We start from the raw sequence: 24,614 nt of genomic DNA, 5'->3' as shown, positions 1-24,614 counted from the left end.
GAGATTGTATTACATACACTGACAGCCTCCTGTCATAAGCGTTTATTATACACGGTTTGATCGAGTATAAGTGTCCAATTGGCAAAATGCTAAGTTTGGGGACCGGGATGACAAAATGGCACAAGTATAAGTGTCATTTAGGCTATTCTCCCTTGATTTAATGATTCCAAATTTCAGTTCATAATTCAATATTAGTAAGCTGGCTGTGGCTGTCATTGTAATCCTTGTGGAAAAGTGGGACCCTATCCCCCCCCCCCCCCCCTTTAAAAGACAATTCCAAAGCTTGTTTTGTCCTTTTCAAGAAGAAAGCCTCACATTTCTTCATCATCATCATTGGCTTTGAGGGAAAAAAACAACCAGTTCCTCATTCATGTTTTGGTTGGTGATGACTGATTAATGGACGACTTGTCAAAATTTGTGTGATCTCACAAAGCTCAATAAGATCAATGACTACTAAAGTCAATTGGGTCTTTAGATCTTGATTTGCTTTTTAGGGGTTTCTATTGTTTTTAGTGAATTGCAGTCCTTATGGTTGACAAATTGGTGAAGTTTGTAGCAAAATTTTGAAGCTCAATTGAGAAAGTCTGCTTCTCTGATGAATTTTGTAGCAAAATCTTGAGTCCCAATTAAGAAAGTTTGGTTCTTATGTGAAGTTTGGAGCAAAATCTTGAAACCCAATTAAGAAAGTTTGGTTCTTTGGTGAATTTCGTAGTAAAATCTTGAACCCCAATTGAGAAAGTTTGGTTCTTTTGTGAAGTTTCTAGCAAAATCTTGAATTCCAATTAAGAAAGTAGGGTTCTTTGGTGATTTTTGTAGCAAAATCTTGAATCCCAGTTTAGAAAGTTTGGTTCTTTTGTGAAGTTTGTAGCAAAATCTTGGAACCCAATTAAGAAAGTTTGGTTATTTTGTGATGTTTGTAGCAAAATCTCGAATCCCAATTGAGAAAGCAGGGTTCTTTGGTGAAGTTTGTAGCAACGTCTTGAAACCCAATTGAGAAAGTAGTGATTTTTTAGAGGTATGACTGATTATTACCCTTCTTAAGTAATGACTTTTTGATGGGCTGCTGGCAGTTTTGATCATTCTTTAGTTTTTTAGCATTCTTGTGTGTGTAAAAAAAAGGAATTCTGTGTTATGAATTTGGAAGTTATAGCAAAATCTTGAATTCCCTATTGAGGGAGGTAAGGAAGTGGTACTATGTCGCCTGATGTTTGTGGGTCTAGCTTGCTTTTAGCACTGCCTGATGACGTGTTTGCGATAGTAAGTAGATCACTTACACCAAGGGATGTATGTAATCTTGGTTTATGCTGTAGAAACCTGCATGATTTAGCTGCCTCCGATAAGGTTTGGTTTTCACAATGCAATATGCTTGGGGTGGTTCCTCATAGAGACCTTGTTGAATGGCGAAAGGGACTCCGTTCCTACAAGGCAATGTGTCGCTTTCTTGTAGGGATAAAGCCTTTGCTTGGTATTTGGGTTCATCAAAATCCTGAACTCGGCAATGTTGTTTATGTTATGCCTGGTTTCATATCGGTGGTTGGTTGTCGAATCATTCCCCAAGAACTTGGTCCTTTAGGCCTTGAAGAAGGGCCGATTTTGTGGTCACCTGTATTTGAAGTTGTTTCTGATTTTGAGGGCTCCGCTGCGTTTTTCCTCCACGGTAGGGAGAAAGGAACTGATTATGTTTATCCTGGTTCACTCAAGAAGGTCGACAAGACTTGCAATGCGCTTCTGTTAGAGGTTGAGCCTCGGCAACAGAGTGGCGGGGGTAAGTTGTTCCACAGCAAGAGCTTTATTCATCCTTCGGAAAATGAGGTTTCACGGAAGATATACAGGTCAAGTAGTGGGGTTTCTAGGTCAGAAAGGGTAACGGGTCAGCATGCAACAGTAGTGCCCTTTGGCCGGCTTGCATTTGTTGATAGGAGAAAGTTGCTTGATACAGTTACTAACCAAGTTCGTCAAATGCTGCCGGATGCTAACGATTTCATATTATTTCCTCGTCTGAGAGCAGAGGAGGCTGATTTACGAGAGGATATGGAACTCTTGTATGAAAGAAGATCGCTACTTATGCAAATGTACGATGGTGGTGGTTTAACCATCTGGAAGGCTGGTTCCGAGTTGCCTTTCCATCCTACTCATATTGGATTGAGTGAGTTCAGACAGAATCTTGATCTGATAAGTAGCGGTCCTGCATCACAAACTGCTGATGAGAGTCGGAGTCGGTGCACCAGGAGGAAGACGATTGCTGAATATGTTAGACACAGTCTGAAACATATACTCAAGAAGTCAGACTCAATCAATGGCAAGCTTGACCTTCTTAAAAAGAATTCCTCTGGCCACGGCAGTAAGCATGCCCAGCTTCACGAGTTCCTGCAACCAGGTGATGCAATAGGGCTAACATTACATGCTTCAACTGTGAAGTTATCCTCTTATCGTGCTTGGCCAAATATGCACGAAAGTAGATTTGCTCTCTATAAGTTGCCTATGCGAGCGTCGGAAGCGGGCAAAGAATATGCTGGTCTATGGGGAGGAACTTTTGGTTGGCCTCCTGGGAGGCCTTCTGATGACAAGCCCGGAAAGGCATTGTTTCTTCTTTTACTGTCATATGAGGAGTCCCAAGGGCAGAAGTTACTTATCGCGACCAAGATATTAGAAGGTACGCATTATGTTTTGCATCCCAATGGCTCAGCTATGTTTATAGTGAATATCGACGAGCCTTCAAATGATCCGTTCCCTTGGAGCACTGATGCGGAATGCAACCCTCTAGATGTTAAGCATGCTTTTATGGGTGAAGGTATTGCTAACGGGTATGGTTTCAGATATCCTGGTTCAAAACCTGGTTCGCTCTTTGTAATCCAAGATAAATTGCTTGCTTTTATATGGAAGGAATCGCGGGCTGTGTTGACCTTACAGAGGCTAAATTTGCAAGAGCTTTTGAGAAAAGGGGAAAGGATTCCGGCTCTACCACCAGTTTCCAATTTTGCATACCTCACCAGATCCTATTCAAATGTTTTTGCTGGCTTCTCCAATGCCTCCAACGGTCAGGCTTAACCAAAGGTATGGTTTGACATCTGTAGTTATAGATTTGACGAGTTAGGCCCAAGGTTCATTTCTTCGCACAAATAAATGTAATATTGTTGCTGCTTCAGCAAGTTAACTCATGTTGCCATATGTAGCAAAGAGAATAAATAAGGATCAAGCTTAGGTAATGTCAATGACCACCTGGATCTTCCAGCAAATTTTGGTTTTCTTTCCACAAAGATAGACTCTCGGCTCGTATAAATATTTGATTGAATCAAGTTAACCATCATACTCTTAAAACATTTGGGCATTTGACAAATTTGGCCGGTTGGCCGAAAATAATTACAAACCGCTGGTCAAATATATATAAAAAAATATACGCTAATTATGTATAAAATATGTATGTTATATATTAATATACAAAAAATTACATTTTCCGGCGGCTATACAGTGTAGATTTCTCAAAACTTTTCCAAGTCCAACTAGCTTCATCCCATACCCTTCCTCCTCAGAAGAGCGAAAATGGCCTCGTGCTTCACAAAAAATTGTTCTTGTCTTTGTTGTTGCTATTCTTACTAGTTCTTGGATGGCTTAAGCAGGCGATCCATATATCTTGACCGACTTCATTGTTCCTGAAAATCGGACTGGAGACACACTAGATGGAAATTTCTTCACCTTCACTGGCATGTGCGGAATATTTGGCAGCATTATCACAAACTTCAAAGTGACAAAGGCGAGCAAGGCAGAATTTCCTGCTTTAGATGGCCAGAGCACTTCACTTGCTGTCCTTCAGTTCCCTGGCGGGGGTGTGAACCCGCCCAACACCCACCCTCGTGCAGCCGTGCTCTTATTCATGGTGCAAGGAAGTCTCCAGTTTGGTTTGGTGGACAGTACTAACAAGCTCTACACTCGGACATTACAATTCAGGGACTTGTTTGTGTTTCCAAAAGGACTAGTACATTATCAATCCAATTGTGATTGGAATAAATCAGCCATAGCTGTTTCTGCATTTAGTAGTGCCTATGCTACAACATTGTTTGCTACTGGTGTCGATGATCAGATTCTCGCTAAGTCATTCAAGACTGACGTTGCTACCATTCAGAAGATCAAGGCTGGTCTCTCATCCTAGGATCTCATTGTTGCTCGTCGAATTTCTAAATAAAACTTCACCTCTGAATTCAGTACTCATGTGCAAAAAAGATTCATATGTAATGTTTTCATTCTTTCTTTGTTTGTTGGTAATCTGTCCTTATCATTGGTAAAGTTGCCTCCATGTGACCAGGAGGTCACGGGTTCGAGTCGTGGAAACAGCCTCTTGCAGAAATGCAAGGTAAGGCTACGTACGATAGACCTTTATAGTCCGGCCCTTCCCTGGACCCCGCGCATAGCGGGAGCTTAGTACACCGGGCTGCCCTTTTTCGTCCTTACAAGTTTCCTATCAGTATGCAACTTTTAGTCTGCTGTCTAAAACCAAAGAGCTTATAACTACTGACCAACTTTGTTATAATCAATGCCCAAATAGCCACTCTTTTTTTATTTTTCCTTGTGTCCAACCAAAAGAAAAGAAAAGAAATAAAACAAGAGAAGAAAAATGGCATGACATCAAAACTAGACCTAGAAACCCCACTACTTGACCTGTCAACAAATAGTTTCAGTAAGAATCATATTACAACTCAATACAACAACAACAACATAATCATAATCAGTGTAATCTCATATTGTAGGGTTTGGGAAGGATAAAGTATATGCAGACCTTCTCCCTACCTTGTGGAAATAGAGAGGCTGGTTTTTAAACACCCTCGGCTCAAGAAAACAATTCTCAACAGGTTTGAACAGGAGAAACAACTCAATACATAAAAACAAAAAGAATTCATAAAATAAGAAAAAAACATTACAACAATACTCAAATTTCAAATGCCAAAGAATCATTAAAGGAAGAGTCTCCTCTTGACCCACCCCCTCAAAAAAATAAAATACACAAAACAACACACAATTAATCATCATTAGATCCATGTATCTCGCAGTTGAGGCGGAGAGTTCAGACCCCATCAGTAGCGTATCATTTCCGTTCCCCTTCCAAAAAATAATTCTGCTAATTAATCCCTAAAATAAAATGAATGGCTTGTTGTTGTTGTTGTTGTTGTTCACAGCCCTACATGATTTTCTAACTTCTCCTTGTGTTCCAGTGAGTACTTCAACTTTACCCAATTTCACCATAGCCTCTCCAAACTTAGTGTAAAAATCAGGCCCTTTGACTATATCATCCACAGTTTTATTTGTCAATGGATCTAATGCAATTTGTTGATCAATTTCAAGAACCCCATTTCCCAATTTAATTTGTTGATAAAATGAGTTATCAACAACTGATGGAGTTCCCATATCAAGAGGAACAGAATTATCAAAATTTGAACTTTTAGGACACTTCATTCTTAATGAGGATAACATCAATTTGTTCATGGCTGGATCAGGACCACCTGTTTTCTTGTAGTTGTATAGTCTATCTTGGAAGTTTGAGCAATGAGCAGTTCCAACAGTGTGTCCACCTGGGATTAAAAACCATACATTAATTATTAATTCTTGAAATAGAGAATGTTTCATAGCATTCAAGGGCGTGCCCTATCGGTCAATAAAATGAGCAAAAAAATATTAAGTGATTTCTTCTCATCTAGCTATGCGTATCGCATTAGATGGTAAGTAGCGTATCTGATGAAATAGTTGAGGTGTAGGCAAACTGACTTGGATGCATGTTATAAGAAACACGGAATAAAATGAAGGATTGGAAAAATAAAGAACGTTCAAAAGGGTGTGGAACTAACGACCAATAAAGTAAGATGTAATGTTAGGTAATTTTTTTTCATCTGTCTAAGACCAGGTGGATAGAGTCACTGATACCCACGTTGATGGAAGGTTACAAGTATGTGGTGAAATAGTGGAGATATGACAAACTGATCTAGATATTATTGTTATATACAGAGGCGGAACTATGCTATACCAAGAGAGTCAACGACACCCGTAAATTTCGGCAAAAATTCCATGTATACATGTATATATTTTTAGAAAATAGTGATATATTAGCGGTAACACCCTATATACGAAACAGATTTTGGTTGAATCCAAAAGTGCACCCGTGACCTTCAAATTTTGGTTCCACCTCTGGCTATATATATACCTATATACGAAACAGATTTTGGTTGAATCCAAAAGTGCACCCGCGACCTTCAAATTTTGGTTCCACTTCTGGCTATATATATATATAAAAAAAAATAAAAAAAAAAATGGAAATTACCTAGAAGGTAAACCATATCTGTTGCATTAAGCCCTTTGCTAGCAAAAACTTTGATGGAATCAGAGACTGAAATGGATGGACTAGGAAGATTGACATTTGATGCAAGGGAATCACTCCCATCTCTTCGTCCTGTTTCTACATTGTACCATTTTCCTCCACTCTGTTACATTTTTATAATCAAAACTGGTATTAAGATGTGCATGTCGCAGCAGCAACAACAACAACAACAGAAGATCCAGTGAAATCCCACAAGTAAGGTCGAGGGAGGGTCGTATATACGCAGACCTTACCCCTACTTGGAAAGGTACAGAGGCTGTTTCCTATAAACCCTCGGCTCAAGAACCATTTTGTTACATTTTTATAATCAAAACTAGTATTAGGATGTGCATGTCGCAACAACAACAACAACAACAACAACAGAAGACCCAGTGAATGTGAAATCCACAAGTAAAGTCGAGGGAGGGTAGTGTGTACGCAGACCTTACCCCTACTTGGAAAGGTACAGAGGTTGTTTCCTGTAAACCCTCGACTCAAGAAAGATGGAAAGAAACAGTAGATACAAGCAATGTCAATAACAAGGGCTAAAAAGATAATGATCACAAACTAAGAGCCAGAAAATAGACGGAAGGAAGCAGTAGCAACAAGCATCGACCACATCAAGATACTAAGAAATCGACGCGGAAGGTAAGAAAACAACATGTAAAACTAGCAATCTAAGAATAAGAAAACTACCAGACTAACCCTAATACCACAGGGAAGGGGTGCATGTCACAAGAAAAAAAAATTCCAATTTAGTTATTTTATTTTTCAAGTTACATATTATATCTGTTTTTATAAACAGTTACACTATTATTGCACAGAAATATTAAAACATTAATCTTTCAACTCATTAATTATCTTAAACACTTGTAATAGCATCAGAAACAACAGCTGAAAACGACTGCTAATACCTAAGTTAAGGAGCAACAACCGGACAAGTCAATTATATATAAATGATAAACTGATTCGACTGGACGCTCCACGAAAATAGAAAATCTCAAGTAATGGAAGTGATAATGAAGAAGAGATGATTAAAAGTGATGAAATATGTAATTTACCAAGAGTACAGCATCTCTAGTTGCCAAAGAAATAATGTCAGCACAAGAGACCTCTGCACCTTGGCATTCTGTCTCTAAAGCTTGTTTTATAGCATCAATGAGTTCATATCCTCTAACACTTTTATTTGCTCCTGCTTTTTTCTCACTGTTGTTTCCATCCAATAAAATTGATGCATCACAACCCTATATTCATATCATGTACATAACATTAGCTCATTAAAAAGTAATAATAGAAGAATGTACCACAAATATTAATTTACCGAAGAGAAAAAAGATTACGTAGATCTCTATCACTATCGGTTCTCTTATTATCATGTTGTTGTTACTGCTTCTTGTTACATGGCTTCTTCATTGATGTATTTCTTTTCAATTATATTGTGATCATGCTTTTTCTGAGCCGAGAGTCTCTCGGAAATAGGCTCTCTACCTTTAGAAGGTAGCGATAAGGTGTACATACATACTACCGTCCCCAACTCCACTTGTGGGATTGCACTGAGATTATTATTGTTGTTATTATTGTTGAAGGAAAAAAAAATTCCTTTTTTGTTAGCATAGCTACATATATATAGTTGCAACAATCTTTATATTATTTCAAAGCACATTGTCATCACAAAGAAATACTCATTATGTCTCGTCTTATGTGTTACTCTTTTCTTTTTAGTCTGTTTCAAGAAGAATAATATACTTTAAATTTAAAATAATTAACATTAAACTCTCCATTGGGCCCCTTATCAATATGATTTTACAGCTAAAAAAAATGTCATGACATGTTTAAGACTATAAGTTTCAAAAAATATTTCGTTATTTCTGAAACTTCGTGCATAGTTAAAAACATTCACATGAAATCAAACAAATGGCGTACTATAGTTGTACTTCATATTCCTCACTAAAAATTCTATATCCGCCTCTCTTACAAAGGCGGATCTATATGTTATAGTGAGGGATTATTGGACGACGTGAGCTTCGGCAAAAATTTTGTATATGTATATACCTTGAAAATAATTAATTTAAAACACTTAGCACCGAGAACACTAAAAGCCTTTAGCGGGCACTGATTGAACAGAATACCGTGCTCATGCCACGTAAAATTCTGGGTCCGACTTTGCTCTCTTACGTAAGTACGCATAAAAAAGGTGAAGAAGAAGAAGAAGAAAATGTAAAGATAGTATTCTTACATTAACAAAGCAATCATGGAACTGCATACGAAGAAGAGCAGCAGCAATAGTTTTATCCTTTGTAAAATGCCATGATTTTACAACCTCTCGTACAACACCTTCAACATCTTTTTGCCCACATTTTATTCCTTTATAAAATCCAACTCTAAGTTGCCCATAACAATTGCCAGAGAATAGTCCTAAAAATAATACAAAAATTAGTGCTATTGTTTTCGACATTTTGCAAATGAATTATCTTTTTTTTTTTTCGTTTTCTTAAATGTGAGTGAAAGAAAACACATTTGATGTTCTTATTTATAATGTTCATTAATTAACGATACAAAGTTGCAACTTAAAATTGTAAATGCTCTGCACGACCATTTCTATGAGACTTAAATAACGTGCCTTCATGTTCTTGAAGAAAATAATTGTTGTAGCTTAACTTAGTGTTAATTAATATTTTAGATAATATTATTTTTGTAGAACTCCAAGCTTTTATTATTTTCTTGATTTTCCATACCTCAAACTTGATTTGCTACCTATTATTTTATCTTGATATGATGTATAAGTTTGCCATCTGTCCTTATGAACCTAAGTTCGTCTCCTCCTGCCTTTACTGTCCAGTACTTAGCATTTTCTTCTTGCAAATGAAATAAAAAATCTGTTAATGGCTTGCAAGTCATTGAAATATTAGGGGTCACGTGGTCCCAATATAATTAAATTAGTGAAAAATAGACTCGCCATGTAGGTCGATTAAATGATGACACGTGTCAGCGAAGTGAAGAATGATATGTAAAAGTAATATGTGAAACATTCTCGGAGTTGAAAAAATTCATACCGTGCATGTTAGTCTCATAAATAGGGGTGTACATGGACCGGGTTGGTTTGATTTTTATCAAAACCAAACCAAACCAACTATATCGGTTTGGATTGGTTCGGTTTTGTTGGGGTTTTCGGGTTTTCGGGTTTTTTTGTTACATGAATATTATTTCAATCTTACTTTGTTAAAATTATAGATAAAGCTTTGATAAGTGAATATATGTTTAGTAAATATGGAAAAAATTGACAAACATATGATCTATTAAAATATTCTAATGGGAGAAATTTTTTAGTAACACATGATAGTTATTTTCTTAGTCGTCTAACAATAATATTTTGTTAATTTGCGCTTTCAAGTTTAATACATGAGAGGATCCCAAATATTTCTCCATTTTCTAAAGAAAAATCACTATGAAGTCTTAAAAATATAAATAAAATTTATATATTTATATGTCAGTTTGATTCGGGTTTTTCTACTCAATACCAAACCAAGTCAAACCAAACCTAGTCGGGTTTTTTAATCAGTTTGGTTTGGTTTTTCGGTTTGGTGCGATTTTCTGGTTCGGTTTGAATACCCCTACTCATAACTAAACTTAAGAGAATAATCCCGAGTATGATGAAAGGGTCATTAATAGGCACGAATAAGTCCCAGATTACACGGAATTTGCTATTATTTCTTCATCACTTACAAATCAATTATGTAACGCACAATTATATAATATAATAAATGACAGTATTGGATATGAACTAGACAATGCGAACAGTTACGGATGAGATTACTATTTAAACCCTCATTCCATATCTTATATCCCCATCGAATACTATTCAATTATTCTCTCAATCACGTTGTTTAATCTTCGCTCTCTATTTCTGGCAAATTATTATTGAGTTCATACAGAAGAAAGGCTACAAACTTCAATAAGATGTCCATTTACTTTTATCTCTCAATTTGTTCCTTTTTTCTATTTGTTTTTTTCATAATATTTATATTTGAAAAGGTGAAATAAATTGGTTGTTAGTAACTCCAAATATTTATTTAATTGTTTTGATCACAAAAACTATTTTCAGATTAAACAATAACTGAAAATATAAAGTTGGTTATAAGCCTAAAGACATTTGTGGAAACATAAATAAACATAACATGAAATTAATGTCTTATGCACATAAGAATAAAAATATTTGGGACACAGGAGTGTAGAATGTATCTACAGTATTGGGTATGGGTTCTCGAGAAATCGGTAACTTTTATCTAAACCTTATATTTGTAGTGAAAAATCTATTAAATATATTTTTTTTAGCTTGGAACCCAAAACTAAAATCAGTTGTTGGTTCAGCTGCAGTGGAGGAACCAACTTAAGCTATGTTCCTGAACAATTGGTGAAGGGTTGAACCCCATTGTGTACTTTTTAACTTCACTTTTGTTTTTTTCACAAAACAACACCTGCAGACACTTTTGTTTATTTTTTTCTTTTGAAAACATACCAGCCAGATAAAAAAAAAATTGTCTGCTTGCTGAAAGCACCACTTTTGCCCAAATCAGTTACTATTGTTTTGTCTAATTATTATTGTATATTAATTTGTAATCGCTGAAAATTTATAAGGTTCAAAATTTGGATCCGCATATGTGGGGACACACCCCGACTTATAAAAGATTAGATGTCTCTGACTATCAGTGGCATAGCCGCACTACGTCAAGGGTGGTCAAGCGAACACCTTCGCTGAAAAATTATATTGCGTATATAAATCAAATACTATTATATATATATTGAACACTCTTAATATAGTTGATTAAGGCAGTTCAGCAGTCCAGATGTTCAAAGTGATGTGTTGTTCGGGAGTTCAAAGTTATTTGCCCATTTATTTGCCCAAACTAAACGGAGACCACCGTGTGAAGTCTATTTGACTCTTTTTCAAATAGTTTATATCATTTATCGACCAAAAAATTTATTGACTTGTTTAAAGTTGAACATCCCTAGGGAAATTTGTAGGTATGCCACTGTTAACTATTACCTATGTCACGACCCCAAATCCACTAGTCGTGATGGCACCTAACCCTACCCGCTAGGTAAGCCAACTAATAACTATCCAATTTCAATAATATTAATAAGGCAATTAAACAAAAGGAATTATCTAAATCTTATACATTTTCCAAGGACTGGTAGTACAAATCATGAGCTTCTAAGAATAGAGTTTACAAAGCTGATATGAAGTAAATACATTATCTATTTAAAAGAACATAAACGGAGTTTTATAAATCTAAGGCTACCATGAACAAGAGGCAGCTGCAACCGGAACGCAGGTACATCTTCGATTCCAGCTCCCGTCGACCACAGCAACGTCAGCAGTCAACATCTGCACACAAGGTGCAGAAGTGTAGTATGAATACAACCGACCCCATGTACTCAGTAAGTAACAAACCTAACCTTAGGTAGAAAGTAGTGACGAGCTGGAACATAGGTCGGGTCCAACACCAATAACCAACAGGAGTTCATAACAATGCAAGGCAAGTAATAAAAGAAGTAACTCGGAACTTAAAATGCTCAGCTTATTCATAATTCCCGAAAATAGTTTCGCTTTTCAAGTATATCAGTGAAAACCCAAATCCTTTACTGGAATCATCGAAAAATATGAGATAGTTTGAAATCTGTAATTTTTTCAAAAATCCTTTCCACAATAATTGAGATGTTTCATTTTCTTTCCAAATATCAAGTGTGAAATACCTCTCTATGCCCACATATCAATATGTGTGAAAAGTCATGAATGAGTGATACCGTACAGCATGAGGAAAATGCATCTCTATGCCTGTATGTTATGTGAGCATGTCAATGCCATGTATCTTAGAGATGAACTCATGTATTCACACTCTCAGAGTACTCAATCTCAACCTCATACTTTCCATTCATCATGCTCAATCACTCAGTACTGTATATGGCCAATTCGGCCCAGGGAAGATCCATCCCGGAATACATACATCAACTGACCAATAGTCACTCAGTACTGAGTAGGGGCAAATCCAGCCCGTGGGGAAGATCCATCCCCAGGTATATAAATGATTCGGACAAAATCCATGTCCAGGGAAGATCCATCCCTCAATATAATCCACCACGCTCACTGGGGGTGTGTACAGACTCCGCAGGGGCTCCTACAGCCCAAGCACTATCATAAAATCAGTATAACCGCTGCGGCGTGCAGCCCGTTCCCATAACTATCACTCATAATCAGGCTCTCGGCCTCACTCAGTCATCAATATCTCCAGTCTCACTCACGGGCTCACAACGTCATGAAACTAGCCCGACAACAATGATATGATGTATCAATAAATAACAACTGAGACTGAGATATGATATGATGTATCAATAAATAACAACTGAGACTGAGATATGATATGAATGCATGAATATGACTGAGTACGAAATATCAATAAAATTAGTAAAATGACAGCAAGAAACAACCACTATGTGTCCCAACAGTATCGGCATAAAGCCTAAACATGATATCTAGCATGATTGACAACTCAATTACTTTATCACATGATGAAAATATGGATATCAACAAAATAGGACCACTATGCAGTGCCATGAAAACAACAGAGTCACAATTCACATGGTGCACGCCCACATGCCCGTCACCTAGCACGTGCGTCAGCTCAATACCAATCGCATAACACGTATTTTGGGGTTTTATACCCTTAGCACTAAGTTTAGAAGTGTTACTTACCTCGAAAAAGCCAATTCCAATATAGAACAAGCCAAGCGATGCTCCAAAAATGTCATCTCATGCGTACCGACCTCCGAACAGCTCGAAACAACCAAAAATAACTCAAATACATCAAACAATGCTAAAGGAACCAATTCCAAATGATAAAGATCGAATTCTTAATCAAACCCAAAATCGGCCAAAAATCACACCCGGGCTCGTGCCTCGGAACCCGACAAAACTCACAAAATCCGAGAACCCATTCAATTACGAGTCCAACCATACTAGTTGATGTGTGGCTATAATTTCATAGTTTCGTACATTACTTGCCTTGCATTTTATATGATTTAATGATGAATTACACTTTATTTGTGCTAATGAAGTCTATTTTATGTGTAGGTTAATTGGAGATAAAAGTAGAGCAAAATGGATACTTAAACGTTGAATGTGTGCTCGAGAACTGTGAAAGGGAGAGGCCAGGCAAAAGCCAGCTCAACCGGGCTTTAGCCTGGCGAGGCCAGCCAAAGGCCAGGCTGAACCAGGCTTTAGCCTGGCGAGGCCAGCCAAAGGCCAAGCTGAACCAGACTTTAGCATAGCGAGGCCAGCCAAAGGCGGGCTGAGGCTGGCGAGGCCAGCCAAAGGCCAGGTCCAGTCCGAGTTTTGAAGACTTAATTTGTTTCCCGACTTGACTAGGACTTGGCCTACACGTTTAGGTCTTTTCCTACACATATAAATAGACCTAAAAACGTCACTTTTGACATAATTTAGACCTAAGGAGGCTAAGGAGACTGGGGATTCGACCTAAGGAAGTAAGAACACACTAGGAGCAAGGCGGAGGATTCTTCTACGAGTTTTTCACTTCCTTCTTCCTATTTCCATTATTGGTTATGAATTCTAGTATTGTAGTTATGCATACTATTATGAGTAGCTAATTTTTTATCTAGGATCTTGATGGAACCTATTGGAGGATGAATTTCCTGTTACGTTAATATAGATTTGCTGTAGTATTTTCTCTATTTGTTCGACTACGTTATTATTGTGGTTGGTTGAATAGCTCTCAATCGATTGTGCCTATTTAGTGTATATTACTCGGGAGAGAGTGCATATTTAGGTAGTTGTTGAACAACATCACTCCTAACGTATATGAGGGATCAATACAGAGGGTTTAAAGGTGGGATTAGGGATAACAAAACCTTGGTGCGATCCGAGTGAGCCGTACTTAATGTCAACTAGCGTAATTCGGGAGAATATGTCTAGTAAATTGTGGTAGTTATTTGGGAGAGAATTACAACACTCAGAGCACTCACGATTGGTAGAGAATGCTTAGGCGAAACTATAGAAGATGTGGCGGGAAGGATTCCGACAATATGGGAAATCATAACTCTAGACCTCCTTAATCTTTTCTCCAACCCTTAGTATCCCTAGTTGTTAATCTACTAATTTAATTTGTTAGTTAATTAGTTAAACACAAGAATCTTAATATCTATAAGTTAGGAATTGTTCAAGCTTGTCTTCTTAGCGATATTGAACAACTGTAGCTAAGCCTTAGTTCTCTGTGAGATTCGACTCCGGACTTGTAAGACGGATTATATTTGCAACGACCGCTTAGTTCTTTTCATAAGGCATAGTTGGGCGTGATCAAATTTAGGTGCCGTTGCTAGGGGGCTAACGGTTAACTGTAGGTGTATATATTGCTAGGTTGCAAGTTTGAACTTTTATTTTTGCTTTCTTATATTTGATTTTTATTTATTTTTGTTTTACTTGTTAATTTGAGAAACATGGCATCTTTGAATTATGAGAGTTTTGATGTTGGTAATTCTACTTTTAATCCTCCTTATGCATATTGTGGAGGAAATCACCCATTGCAAAATTGTCAAAATATTCCCGAGAGCTAGTTACGTGCACCAACTCAATCTTATTTGTGGAATGCGTGTGATATGTGTGGTGGTCAAGATTGTCACTTTCATGGTTGTGCTTATATTTCTTATCTTCCCCCAACCCTTTATTATGATGGTTCTACTTTTTCTTATGAAGATAACAGGAACAAAGAACCTAGGGAAGCTGACCTGAAGAAGATCAAAGATATGTTAAAGCTGAACGAGGATATGTTAAAGTGCCTTGTGGAACAAAATAGTAAATTACAACTGCAGATAGAAAGGCAAGAGGAAACTATTCACAACTTGAAAGTTCAAGTGAGTCAACTGATTGAAGATTTTAACGATCAACAAGCCAATATTGTGAATAGTATCCAAGAAGAGCGTGAATTAGATGCAGAAATTAAGGTACCAATAGAGGGGTCCATAATAGAACACCAACAATCAATCAAACTAGAATTTGAGGATGCCGATGTTGAAGAAGTAATACTAGAGTCAACCAGGGACGTTGAAGATACAAATTTAGTTGACTCTAGTGTGATTGGTGTTGAGGAGGTTAAAAATCTTGAAGTTCATGTATTTGAGCGCGTTGGACCTCATTCCAAACAGTTCTCTACATTATGTTCAGATGGTGAAATGGAAACTGAGCTGTATGAGCCAATGCAAGAGTCAAAGAAAGAGGTAGATGAGCCCTATATTCTGAAATTTTCAAGGCCGTCTAGGCAAAGTGACATTCGTCGGTTGAAAGCCAAAAAGTTCATAAAGTATCATTTAATTTTTGGCTCGCAATAATTTGTATCACCCCAGGAGCATGATCATTGTCACGACCCCAAAACCGACCCAGTCGTGATGGCGCCTAACGTGAATCTAGGCCAGCCGACACATTTCCAAAATAATCCATATTTCATTTAAAACTGATTTAAAACCATTTTCAACTGAAATCCAATAGGAGATATAAAGTCAAAATCAAACAAAGCGGAAAATACAAGCCTGACCTCGGGTGTCACTAAGTCATGAGCGATGCTACAATAGTTCCGAAATAAGACAAGACTGAATAGTCTGGAAATAACAACATAATGCTAATAGGAAGATAGAGAAGGATAAAAGCGGAACTGCGATCGCCAGGCAGCTACCTCGCTATCTCCGTGAAGTCCGCGACAGTCAACAGCCGCTACCGGGTCCTGAGATACCTGGATCTGCACACAAAGTGCAGGGGGTAATGTGAGAACACCAACTAAGTAAGTAACAAGTCCAAGCTATGGACTGACAGGTAGTGACGAACCAAACCTCAACAGATAATACATTTCAACTGTACAGAAAAGTAGGCATGCTGCAATTCAAGTATTAGACTTAACAGGAATAAATGTAACCTGAACAGTATGGAGTATGAAGCTCACCAAAACTCTAAGTACCAATGCACAGAAAGCATGAAAGATGTACCATGTACCTCCACTCTCTCAAGTACTCAACTACTCGGTACTTATGTGGCCGTCCAGCCCAGGGAAGATCCATCCCGGAATATTACACATCACTGACCGCAGTCATCCAGTACCGAGGAAAGCCATTGCAGCCCCATGGAGAAGATCCATATCCAGGTATAAATACTTCGGACAAGATCCATGTCCAGGGAAGATCCATCCCTCAATAACATCAACTGCGCTCACTGGGGGTGTAAAGACTCCGGAGGGGCTCCTTTCAGCCCAAGCGCCATAACAAGCCAACGAAGGCATAATCAATATCCCGCTGCGGCGTGCAGCCCGATACCATACTGTCACTCAATATCAGGCTCTCGGCCTCACTCAGTCATCACTCTCCAGTCTCACACACACGAGCTCAAAATGCCATGATACTAGCCCAAAACAATGATATGATGTGCCAAATGATAATAATCGAGACTGAGACATGATATAATATGCATGAACAAGACTGAGTACAGAATATCAATGAAGCTAATGATATGACAGCAAGAAACGACCTCTCGGGTCCCAACAGTATCGGCGCGAAGCCTTAACATGATAATGTCACGATCCAAAAACCGACCCGGTCGTGATGGCGCCTATCGTGGAACTAGGCCAGCCACTTATTTCCAATTACTCCATTTTTCAATTTAAAGACTTAAGAAAAATCGTATTTTAACAGAAATCCAATAAGATAAAATAGAAATCCAAAACCAGCGGAAAGGAATACAAGCCCAACCTCGGGTGTCACTAGTCATGAGCAAAAGCTACTACAACTGTTCGAAATAACAAGACTAACACAGTCTGAGAATATCCAACAAATAAACTAAAGGAAGATAAGGAAGGAGAAGGCGGAACTGCGGTCGCCCAAGCAGCTACCTCGCAATCTCCAAGTAAAAGTTTGGAAATATATGATCAGCAGCCGCTACCGTGACCCGAAACACCTGGATCTGCACACAAGGTGCAGGGGGTAACGTGAGTACACCAACTCAGTAAGTAACAAGTCTAACCTATGGACTGACAGGTAGTGACGAACTAAACCTCAGCAGGTAATAACATATAACTGAACAGGAAAATAGACATGCTTACACTTCAAGTAAAGCTCGACAGTATTTAAATGCAACTGAACGGTACAAGGTTCAAAACTTAGAGATTTTATATGTACCAATGCACAACTAGCATGAACAATGTTCCATGAACCTCCACTCAGAAGTGCTCAACCACTCGGTACTGTATGTGGCCATCCGGCCCAGGGAAGATCCATCCCGGAATATATATCACTGACCGCAGTCATCTAGTACCGAGGACACAGGCCAATCCAGCCTCACGGAGAAGATCCATCTCCTGATATAATACTTCGGACAAGATCCATGTCCAGGGAAGATCCATCCCTCAATATCATCAACTACGCTCACTGGGGGTGTAAAGACTCCGGAGGGGCTTCTCTCATTAGCCCAAGCGCTATAACAAAGCCAACGAAGGCTTGTTCAATATCTCGCTGCGGCGTGCAGCCCAATCCCATACTGCCACTCAATATCAGGCTCTCGGCCTCACTCAGTCATAACTTACCAGTCTCACACACGGGCTCAAAATGTCATGATACTAGCCCGGACAATAATATGATGTATCAAATAGCAATAACCGAGACTGAGACACGATATAATATGGATGAATAGGACTGAGTACAGAATATCAACAAAACAAATGATATGACAGCAAGAAACGACCTCTTGGGTCTCAATAATATTGGCGTGAAGCCTTCACATGATAATCAGCATGATTCACAGCTCATCAACTACATCACATAATTACAACACAAGTATCGGTAAGAATGAACCACTAAGCGGTGCTCTGGAATGATCCAGGCCGCGTTTTCTCACGGTGCACGCCCACACGCCCGTCACTTGGCATTGCGTCACCTTTTTAATATTCATAGAACACATAGTTTGGGGTTTCGAACCCTCAGAACCAAGATTGGAAGCGTTACTTACCTCAAGCCAAGCCAAACTCTAGCCCACGACACCCTTTCCTCTCGATTCGGCCTCCAAATGCCTCGAATCTAACCAAAATCAGTTTATAACCATCAATATACGCTAAAGGAGTGAAACCCATACGAAGTTAATCAAATTACATCACAAATCCCAAATTTGACCAAACCCGACCCCCGGGCCCACGTCTTAGAATCCGATAAAAATTACATCAAAAGAATCCTCATCCTCCCACGATTTCATACATACCAAAAGTACCAAAATCCAACCACAAATGACCCCTCAAATCCCTAAATTTAGGTCTCCAATTCCCAAGCCCTAAAACCCAATTTTGCTACTGATTTTCCCATAGATTTCACACTTACAATGTTAAAAATCATCATAAAAACAAGTTTAGGGGCCAAAAACCTTACCTCTACAGAACCCTCTCGAATTCTCCCTTGAATTTGCTCTCCAAAGCTTTTTCCCGAATGAAATATGGTGAAAAACCACTCAAAATCGCGAAGGGTCAAATATATATGTTCTGCCCCAGCAAAACCGCATCTGCGGTCATAATTCTTGCACCTGCGGTCCCAGGTGCGCATCTTCGGAACCCACTTAACCGCACCAAGATCGCACCTGCGATCGAAATCTCGCACCTGCACCAACGCAGGTGCGCCAAATAATCCGCATCTGCGGCTCCAGCCATTTATCCCCTTAGCCGCATCTGCGATCCCCCTTTCGCTTCTGCGGGCCTGCACCTGCGGTCACCAAGCCACAGGTGCGGTTATGACAGGAACTTCATCCCTTCAGCTGATAATTCCAATTCAAAACCTCCCGTCAACCATCCGAAATCACCCCGAGGCCCCCGGGACCTCAACCAAAAGTACGAGCAAGTCATATACCACCTTTCAAACTTATAGCAATCTTTGAAACACCTAAAACAACATTGAAACATCAAATTAACCACGGATTCAAGCCTAAGAATTCTAAAAACTTACGAATTCCGCTTTTGATCAAAAAGTCTATCAAACCTCGTCTGAATGACCTGAAATTTTGCACACACTTCCCATATGACACAACGCACCTACTGCAGCTCCCGGAATTCTATTCCGACCCCGATATCAAAATTTCCACTATCAACCGGAAAACGCCAAAATCTATTTTTGCCAATTCAAGCCTAAATCTACTCCGGACCTCCAAAACTCATTCCGATACGCTCCTTGTGAGCACGTGATTTTTGCCCTATCTGAATCACTCCCATAGTTTCAAAACAAAATAATTTCTTTCTAGTATTTGCAATTTTATGGATTTTCGTGGCATCTTTTGTTAATTAGTAGAAAATACAAATATATATATATATATATGTTGCATGTGCATTTAGAAGTTAAGTTTGCATTTTAAGAATTACCTAGTAATCAATTGTTTAATAAAATGGAAAATCACAAAAATAGTTTAATTTCCACTTTTAATTTTAGCTTTGATTTTGAGTAGCTTTCTTTTAATTTTTTTTACCTAATTGCGATGTTTATCATTTAGGTTTACTTAATGTTTTTAGGATTAATTAAGAGCTAGGAATTAATTTAATCTTTACTTCAATTTTGAAAAAAGGATTAGAAAGAAACTAAAAAAAAAAGAGAAGAAAGAAAAAAAAGAAAATTGAGAAGATTGTGAAAAAGAAATGAGAGTTGGGCCGTTTTTATTTTTGTTTCGATCAGCCCAGTGTAATGCCTGTCTAAACCCAGCCCAATTCCACCCCAATTGCCCGGTCCGTCTCCCTGGACAGCCAAACGACACCGTTTAGCCTAGAATAAATCCTGGCCGTCGAGGTTTGTAAGATCTGACGGTTGGGAAGCTAGGACCCATAGGTATATTAGTGTCCGAAGGTCACCCCCCCCCCACCCCTTTCGTCTCTCTCACCCCCACACCTTAGAGACACATATAGCCGCCGGTATAACACCACCGCGGCCCCGCCGTCCTCCGCCCTAGCGCCGCCGGCCGGAAATCGCCGCCGCCGGCGGCGATGCTCCGATCAACCCCAAAATTACACCCCAGATTCCCCTTCTCCTCCTTTACCTGAATCCACTGTCCTTTGCTTTCAAATCTTACTGGAACTCGTCGAATATCCGTTCAAAAGTTTCCGGCCAAGGCGCAAACTCACCCAAACTGGCCCAAATTCGTACCATATGTCCCTCATCCCTCCCTCATCATTAATCCCTAACCAGAATCTTTCGAATATTGCCAAAGCTTCTCGAATTTTAGATCTTAGACTGGCAGAACCCTAGCTCAGAAAATCTTGGGGGATTTTGGACCGTAATTTCCCTAATCATGTGTGTTCTTTTGAAAACATACGATTAGGGATGTTACGTGTCAAGAATCCCGGAGGATTCAAGCAAATAGCCGGTCAGAGTTTCCCCATGGTCAGTCGAATGCTCTAATTCAGTAAGTTTGCTGATTACTTCTATTTTTGATTCTTACTTTGGGGGTTCCGTATCTGTTCTAAGTTTAGTTTACGATTTGTTTCGAGTCTGGTCGATCCTGTTTGAGCTTTGTTTGGATTTCAATTCGTTCCTCAGCATCTGAACTGATTAGTAATCTCTTATGGTTGCTGTTAGTTAGCATTAATTAGTTTAGTTTAGTTTAAATCAGTTTAATTAGTAATCGTATTAACAGTTCCATGTTTAGGGTTTAATTAAGTTTTATGATTTGTTAATGATCTTCGTGGAGGTACTGTTATCAGTCTTCATATTTGATTTAAATTTATTCCAATAGGTCTAATTTTTGTTTAGTTTAGTTAGTTGATTCATGAGTAGTCACTGCAATTTGTAGTTCATGGTTAGGTTGGATTTCATGATTGGTTAATTGTGCAAAAATTCAATTTGGTGGGATCTTTTGGCTATAGCTGAACAAGATAGTGACCAGCAATTACAGTAAAAGGGTTTTGGTCTGGCCAGTAATTTCAGGAGGTTCAAAGGGTAGTTTAGGCATGGGAAAAGGGCACTTTTATCAGATTTGGTAATTTTTGAAGGGGGGCAAGGATAGAATAGGGATTGTAATAAGTATAGAACCTTCTAGGATGGACTATAGTGTAGGTTTTAATAAACTTAGGGTAGTTACTTGTGTAACAAGTCAGAAAGTAAAGGGTAAACACTGAAATTAGAATAGGGACTAAGGGGTAAAAGGAAAATCTGAAATTAGACCCTAAGTTCACCTATAAGTAGGCATTCATTTGCCTTGATGAAGGAGGTTTTTGGGCAGACATCTAAACCCCCTCCCAAAAGGCATTATACAAAGTTTCTGGAAGCCTAAAATTCCTTCAGAATAATACTAATACTAATATCAGCATTAGGATCAGAAACAAGCTGGTTTATGAGTGTACTGTTCAACATTTGAAAGTTGATGCAAAGAGAGTCATTAGGGTGTATTTGAGCTGCTGTAAAATGAAGTCTGAGTAGTCAAGTTGGTTTCGATTTGCATTGATGCTCGAAGTTGTTGCTGTCTTGGTTAATCACTGGAATTTCAAACTTATCCCTGAACTTGCTATGTTGACTGAGTTGTTACTGGACTTTAACTTATTCCTGGGCTGCTGTTGAAAACTGTCACTGCTGCTGATCTTTTCCTTTTCTTATTTGCATTTACCAGGTACACGTTTGAATCTGCCTTGCTGTAACTTTACGCTTGAAATGGAATACAATTACTCCCCTGTTTGATCCTGAAATGTGCTGCCTGGACTGTGGTGTGTTGGTAGTCAAATGGGCATTAGATTTAATCACCTAGCATAGTGTAAATCGATTTATATGAGTGTAAACCCTGGACTGTATAACTGGACTGTTCGTATGGACTGTGCAATGAGCTTTAATTCTGATTATAGCAATTCACATGTTAGAATCTAATGTCTACTTTCTGCGGTTAATGACATGATTGGACTGTTTCGATTTTTATTTCATGTCAATAGGACTGCCTATTGCAGTTGTCTGTATGAACAAGTGTAGTGGGTAATGTAACATATCAGCCTGATAAGTTGAAGTCGGAATAGAATAAGGACTTGAACATCTTAAGTTTGATACCTCCATATTATTAGTAATCACCTTAGTCTAGTTATCCCGTATCAATTTCTGAAATTAGTTGCAGCAAGTAGTGGATACAATTGAACAACTTGAAATAGGTTCAGTAGTATTTTTCCGTGTGAATTTGCTTAAGTTCCAGTTCTGATTGGGGTCTGATAACGGATCGAGGCTTAACAACACATTTTTGAATAACCTCACTTGGGCTGGCGTTAGCCCTGGGTTTAATTGGCCTCTCAGGACCTGGGCTGATTTTAGGCCCAACAGTTGGTTTATTGGGGAAATTCTGTCCAGTCTGCCAGTCCCATGTGGATTGGGCTGTTTAGGTCCAAGGCCAGGAAGACAATTGACTCGATATTGCTTAATTGGTAAGCTGTGTGAACTTCGCAATAATAGTCAACTAGACTTCTTTCTTTATTCAGAGACAAATCAAAAATAGAAAAATCTTATTCATTTTTAGTTTGGCCTTTTAATAAATGATGAGACGAGCCTCGCCACATGGAATACAAAAGGCGATGCCTTCAATAAACGCTATAAAAAATACTTAGAATTCGGGTGAACCGTTTAGCGAATTTCACGGTTTTCCCCAAAGATAATAAACGCGTAGTTGCTTTAGGCGCGTATTTTAATGATATTACCTTCCTAAATACGAGTGCACATTTATGTGACCCAAATCAAATCTCGACGAAGTCGAAATGTGTTAACAATCACGGGTGCACTGGTGCGACGTGGTTCAAGACGCATTTTCACTACGTTGCAATTCTCATAAGATATAAATAAAAGCGGTTTATTAATAAAGGGCACATAGGTTAGTACATGTTTTAAAATCAGATAAAATCAATCACAACAGTTGAGCGACCGTGCTAGAACCACGGAATCCGGGAATGCCTAACACCTTCTCCCGGGTTAACAGAATTCCTTACCTGGATTTCTAGTTCACGGACTGATAACAGAGTCATAATCTCCTCGGGTCGGGATTTAACCGGTGACTTGGGACACCATTAATCTCCTAAGTGGCGACTCTGAAAATTTAATAATAAATTCCGTTCCGATTGTCACTTCAAGTTGAAAATAACTCCCTTTATTATACCTTCTTCTGCGGGTGTAGTAAAAAGAGGTGTGACATAAACGACCTCGGATTTGAATTTTTATGGTTTCGTTAGGTCTGTTAGGTGATTTTGGACTTAGGAGCGCGTCCGGAATTTGATTTGGAGGTTGGTAGAATTAGGCTTGAATTGGCGAAAGTTGGGAATTTGGCGATTTTGGTCGGCAATGGAAAATTTGATATAGGGGTCGAATGGAATTCCAGAAGTGGGAGTAGGTTCGTAGTGTCATTTGTGACGTGTGTGAAAAATTTGGGGTCATTCGGATGTGATTTGATAGGTTTCAGCGTCGTTTGTGAAATTTGAAAGTTTAGAAATTCTTAAGCTTGAATCTGAGGGTAATTTGGTGTTTTGATGTTGTTTTGAGTGATTCTAAGGCTCGACTAAGTTGGAATAATGTTATGGGATGTGTTGATATGTTTGGTTGAGGTCCCGAGGGCCTCGGGTGAGTTCAGGTGGTTAACGGATCAAGTTTGAAGTTTGGAGAGTGGCTGAAGTTTGGAACTCAGCTGTCATAACCGCACCTGCAGAGAGGGAGCCGCAGGTGCGAGCCGCAGAAGCGAGAATTTGATCGCGGGAGCGATAGGAAAAAGAGTTGGCAGAGTCCGCAGGTGCGAGGGGTTACCCACACCTGCGATGGTCGCAGAAGCGGAAGAGAGGGCACTGGTGCGAGGCTGAACCGCAGAAGCATGAGGATTTCTGCACCTGTGAGAGCGCAGATGCGGTCTAGAGGCCGCAGGAGCGAGGTCCGAATTTTAAGTGAAGTTACGCTCCTGCGAAAAGACCATCGCAGGTGCAGCGTCACAGAAGTGACTATTGGACTGCAGATGCGGTATTGCTCGGCAGAAAGTATAAATAGCACACTTCGCGAATTTTGGTTCATTTCATCCGTTTTCAAGTCGGTTTTGGAGCTTTTGGAGTGAGTTTTGAAGGGAGATTCAAGGGGTTTTCAGTGAGGTAAGTTGTTTGAGCTCTAATACTCCTATCTATGGTGTTTTCCCATTGTTTTATCAATTAATTAGTGGAAATTAGGGGTGAAAATAAGGGGTTAGGGCTTGGGATTTTGGAGAGTTTGATTT

At 38.9% G+C, this 24,614-nt stretch overlaps 3 protein-coding genes across 3 annotated transcripts; 2 read left to right on the top strand and 1 right to left on the bottom strand.

The window, feature by feature from the left end:
* The first annotated feature begins 284 nt into the window (after positions 1–284).
* Positions 285–3,819, top strand: LOC109241645 (F-box protein At5g39450). The gene is made up of 2 exons (XM_019408403.1): positions 285–3,054; positions 3,618–3,819. Exon 1 carries the CDS (start codon positions 1,195–1,197, stop codon positions 3,046–3,048), a length of 1,854 nt encoding a protein of 617 aa, XP_019263948.1. The 5' UTR covers positions 285–1,194; the 3' UTR covers positions 3,049–3,054; positions 3,618–3,819.
* On the top strand, positions 3,541–4,147 carry LOC109241638 (germin-like protein 9-3). The gene is made up of 2 exons (XM_019408390.1): positions 3,541–3,565; positions 3,618–4,147. Exons 1-2 carry the CDS (start codon positions 3,541–3,543, stop codon positions 4,145–4,147), a joined length of 555 nt encoding a protein of 184 aa, XP_019263935.1.
* Positions 4,148–4,648: 501 nt separating this feature from the next.
* LOC109241644 (peroxidase 60-like) lies at positions 4,649–8,836 on the bottom strand. The gene is made up of 4 exons (XM_019408402.1): positions 8,577–8,836; positions 7,402–7,584; positions 6,305–6,464; positions 4,649–5,561 (listed from the first exon to the last, which is right to left on the bottom strand). The coding sequence occupies exons 1-4, from the start codon at positions 8,793–8,795 to the stop codon at positions 5,122–5,124; spliced, it is 1,002 nt and encodes a 333-aa protein (XP_019263947.1). The 5' UTR covers positions 8,796–8,836; the 3' UTR covers positions 4,649–5,121.
* Positions 8,837–24,614: the final 15,778 nt, after the last annotated feature.

This window comes from Nicotiana attenuata, unplaced genomic scaffold (assembly GCF_001879085.1).
Source record: "Nicotiana attenuata strain UT unplaced genomic scaffold, NIATTr2, whole genome shotgun sequence".
NCBI classification, from domain to species: domain Eukaryota; kingdom Viridiplantae; phylum Streptophyta; class Magnoliopsida; order Solanales; family Solanaceae; genus Nicotiana; species Nicotiana attenuata.
The sequence above is the reverse complement of the archived record's forward strand: the minus strand, read 5'-3'. Positions and strand labels throughout refer to the sequence as shown.

Excerpts from the sequence above, each read along its gene's own strand:
- LOC109241645 (XM_019408403.1), top strand. The coding sequence starts at position 1,195 with ATGTCGCCTGATGTTTGTGGGTCTAGCTTGCTTTTAGCACTGCCTGAT.
- LOC109241638 (XM_019408390.1), top strand. The coding sequence starts at position 3,541 with ATGGCCTCGTGCTTCACAAAAAATT. Across the intron at positions 3,566-3,617 it reads CTCGTGCTTCACAAAAAATT|GCGATCCATATATCTTGACC; the intron begins GTTCTTGTCTTT and ends TGGCTTAAGCAG.
- LOC109241644 (XM_019408402.1), bottom strand. The coding sequence starts at position 8,795 with ATGTCGAAAACAATAGCACTAATTTTTGTATTATTTTTAGGACTATTC. Across the intron at positions 7,585-8,576 it reads TCCATGATTGCTTTGTTAAT|GGTTGTGATGCATCAATTTT; the intron begins GTAAGAATACTA and ends ATATGAATATAG. Across the intron at positions 6,465-7,401 it reads CTAGAGATGCTGTACTCTTG|AGTGGAGGAAAATGGTACAA; the intron begins GTAAATTACATA and ends AAAATGTAACAG.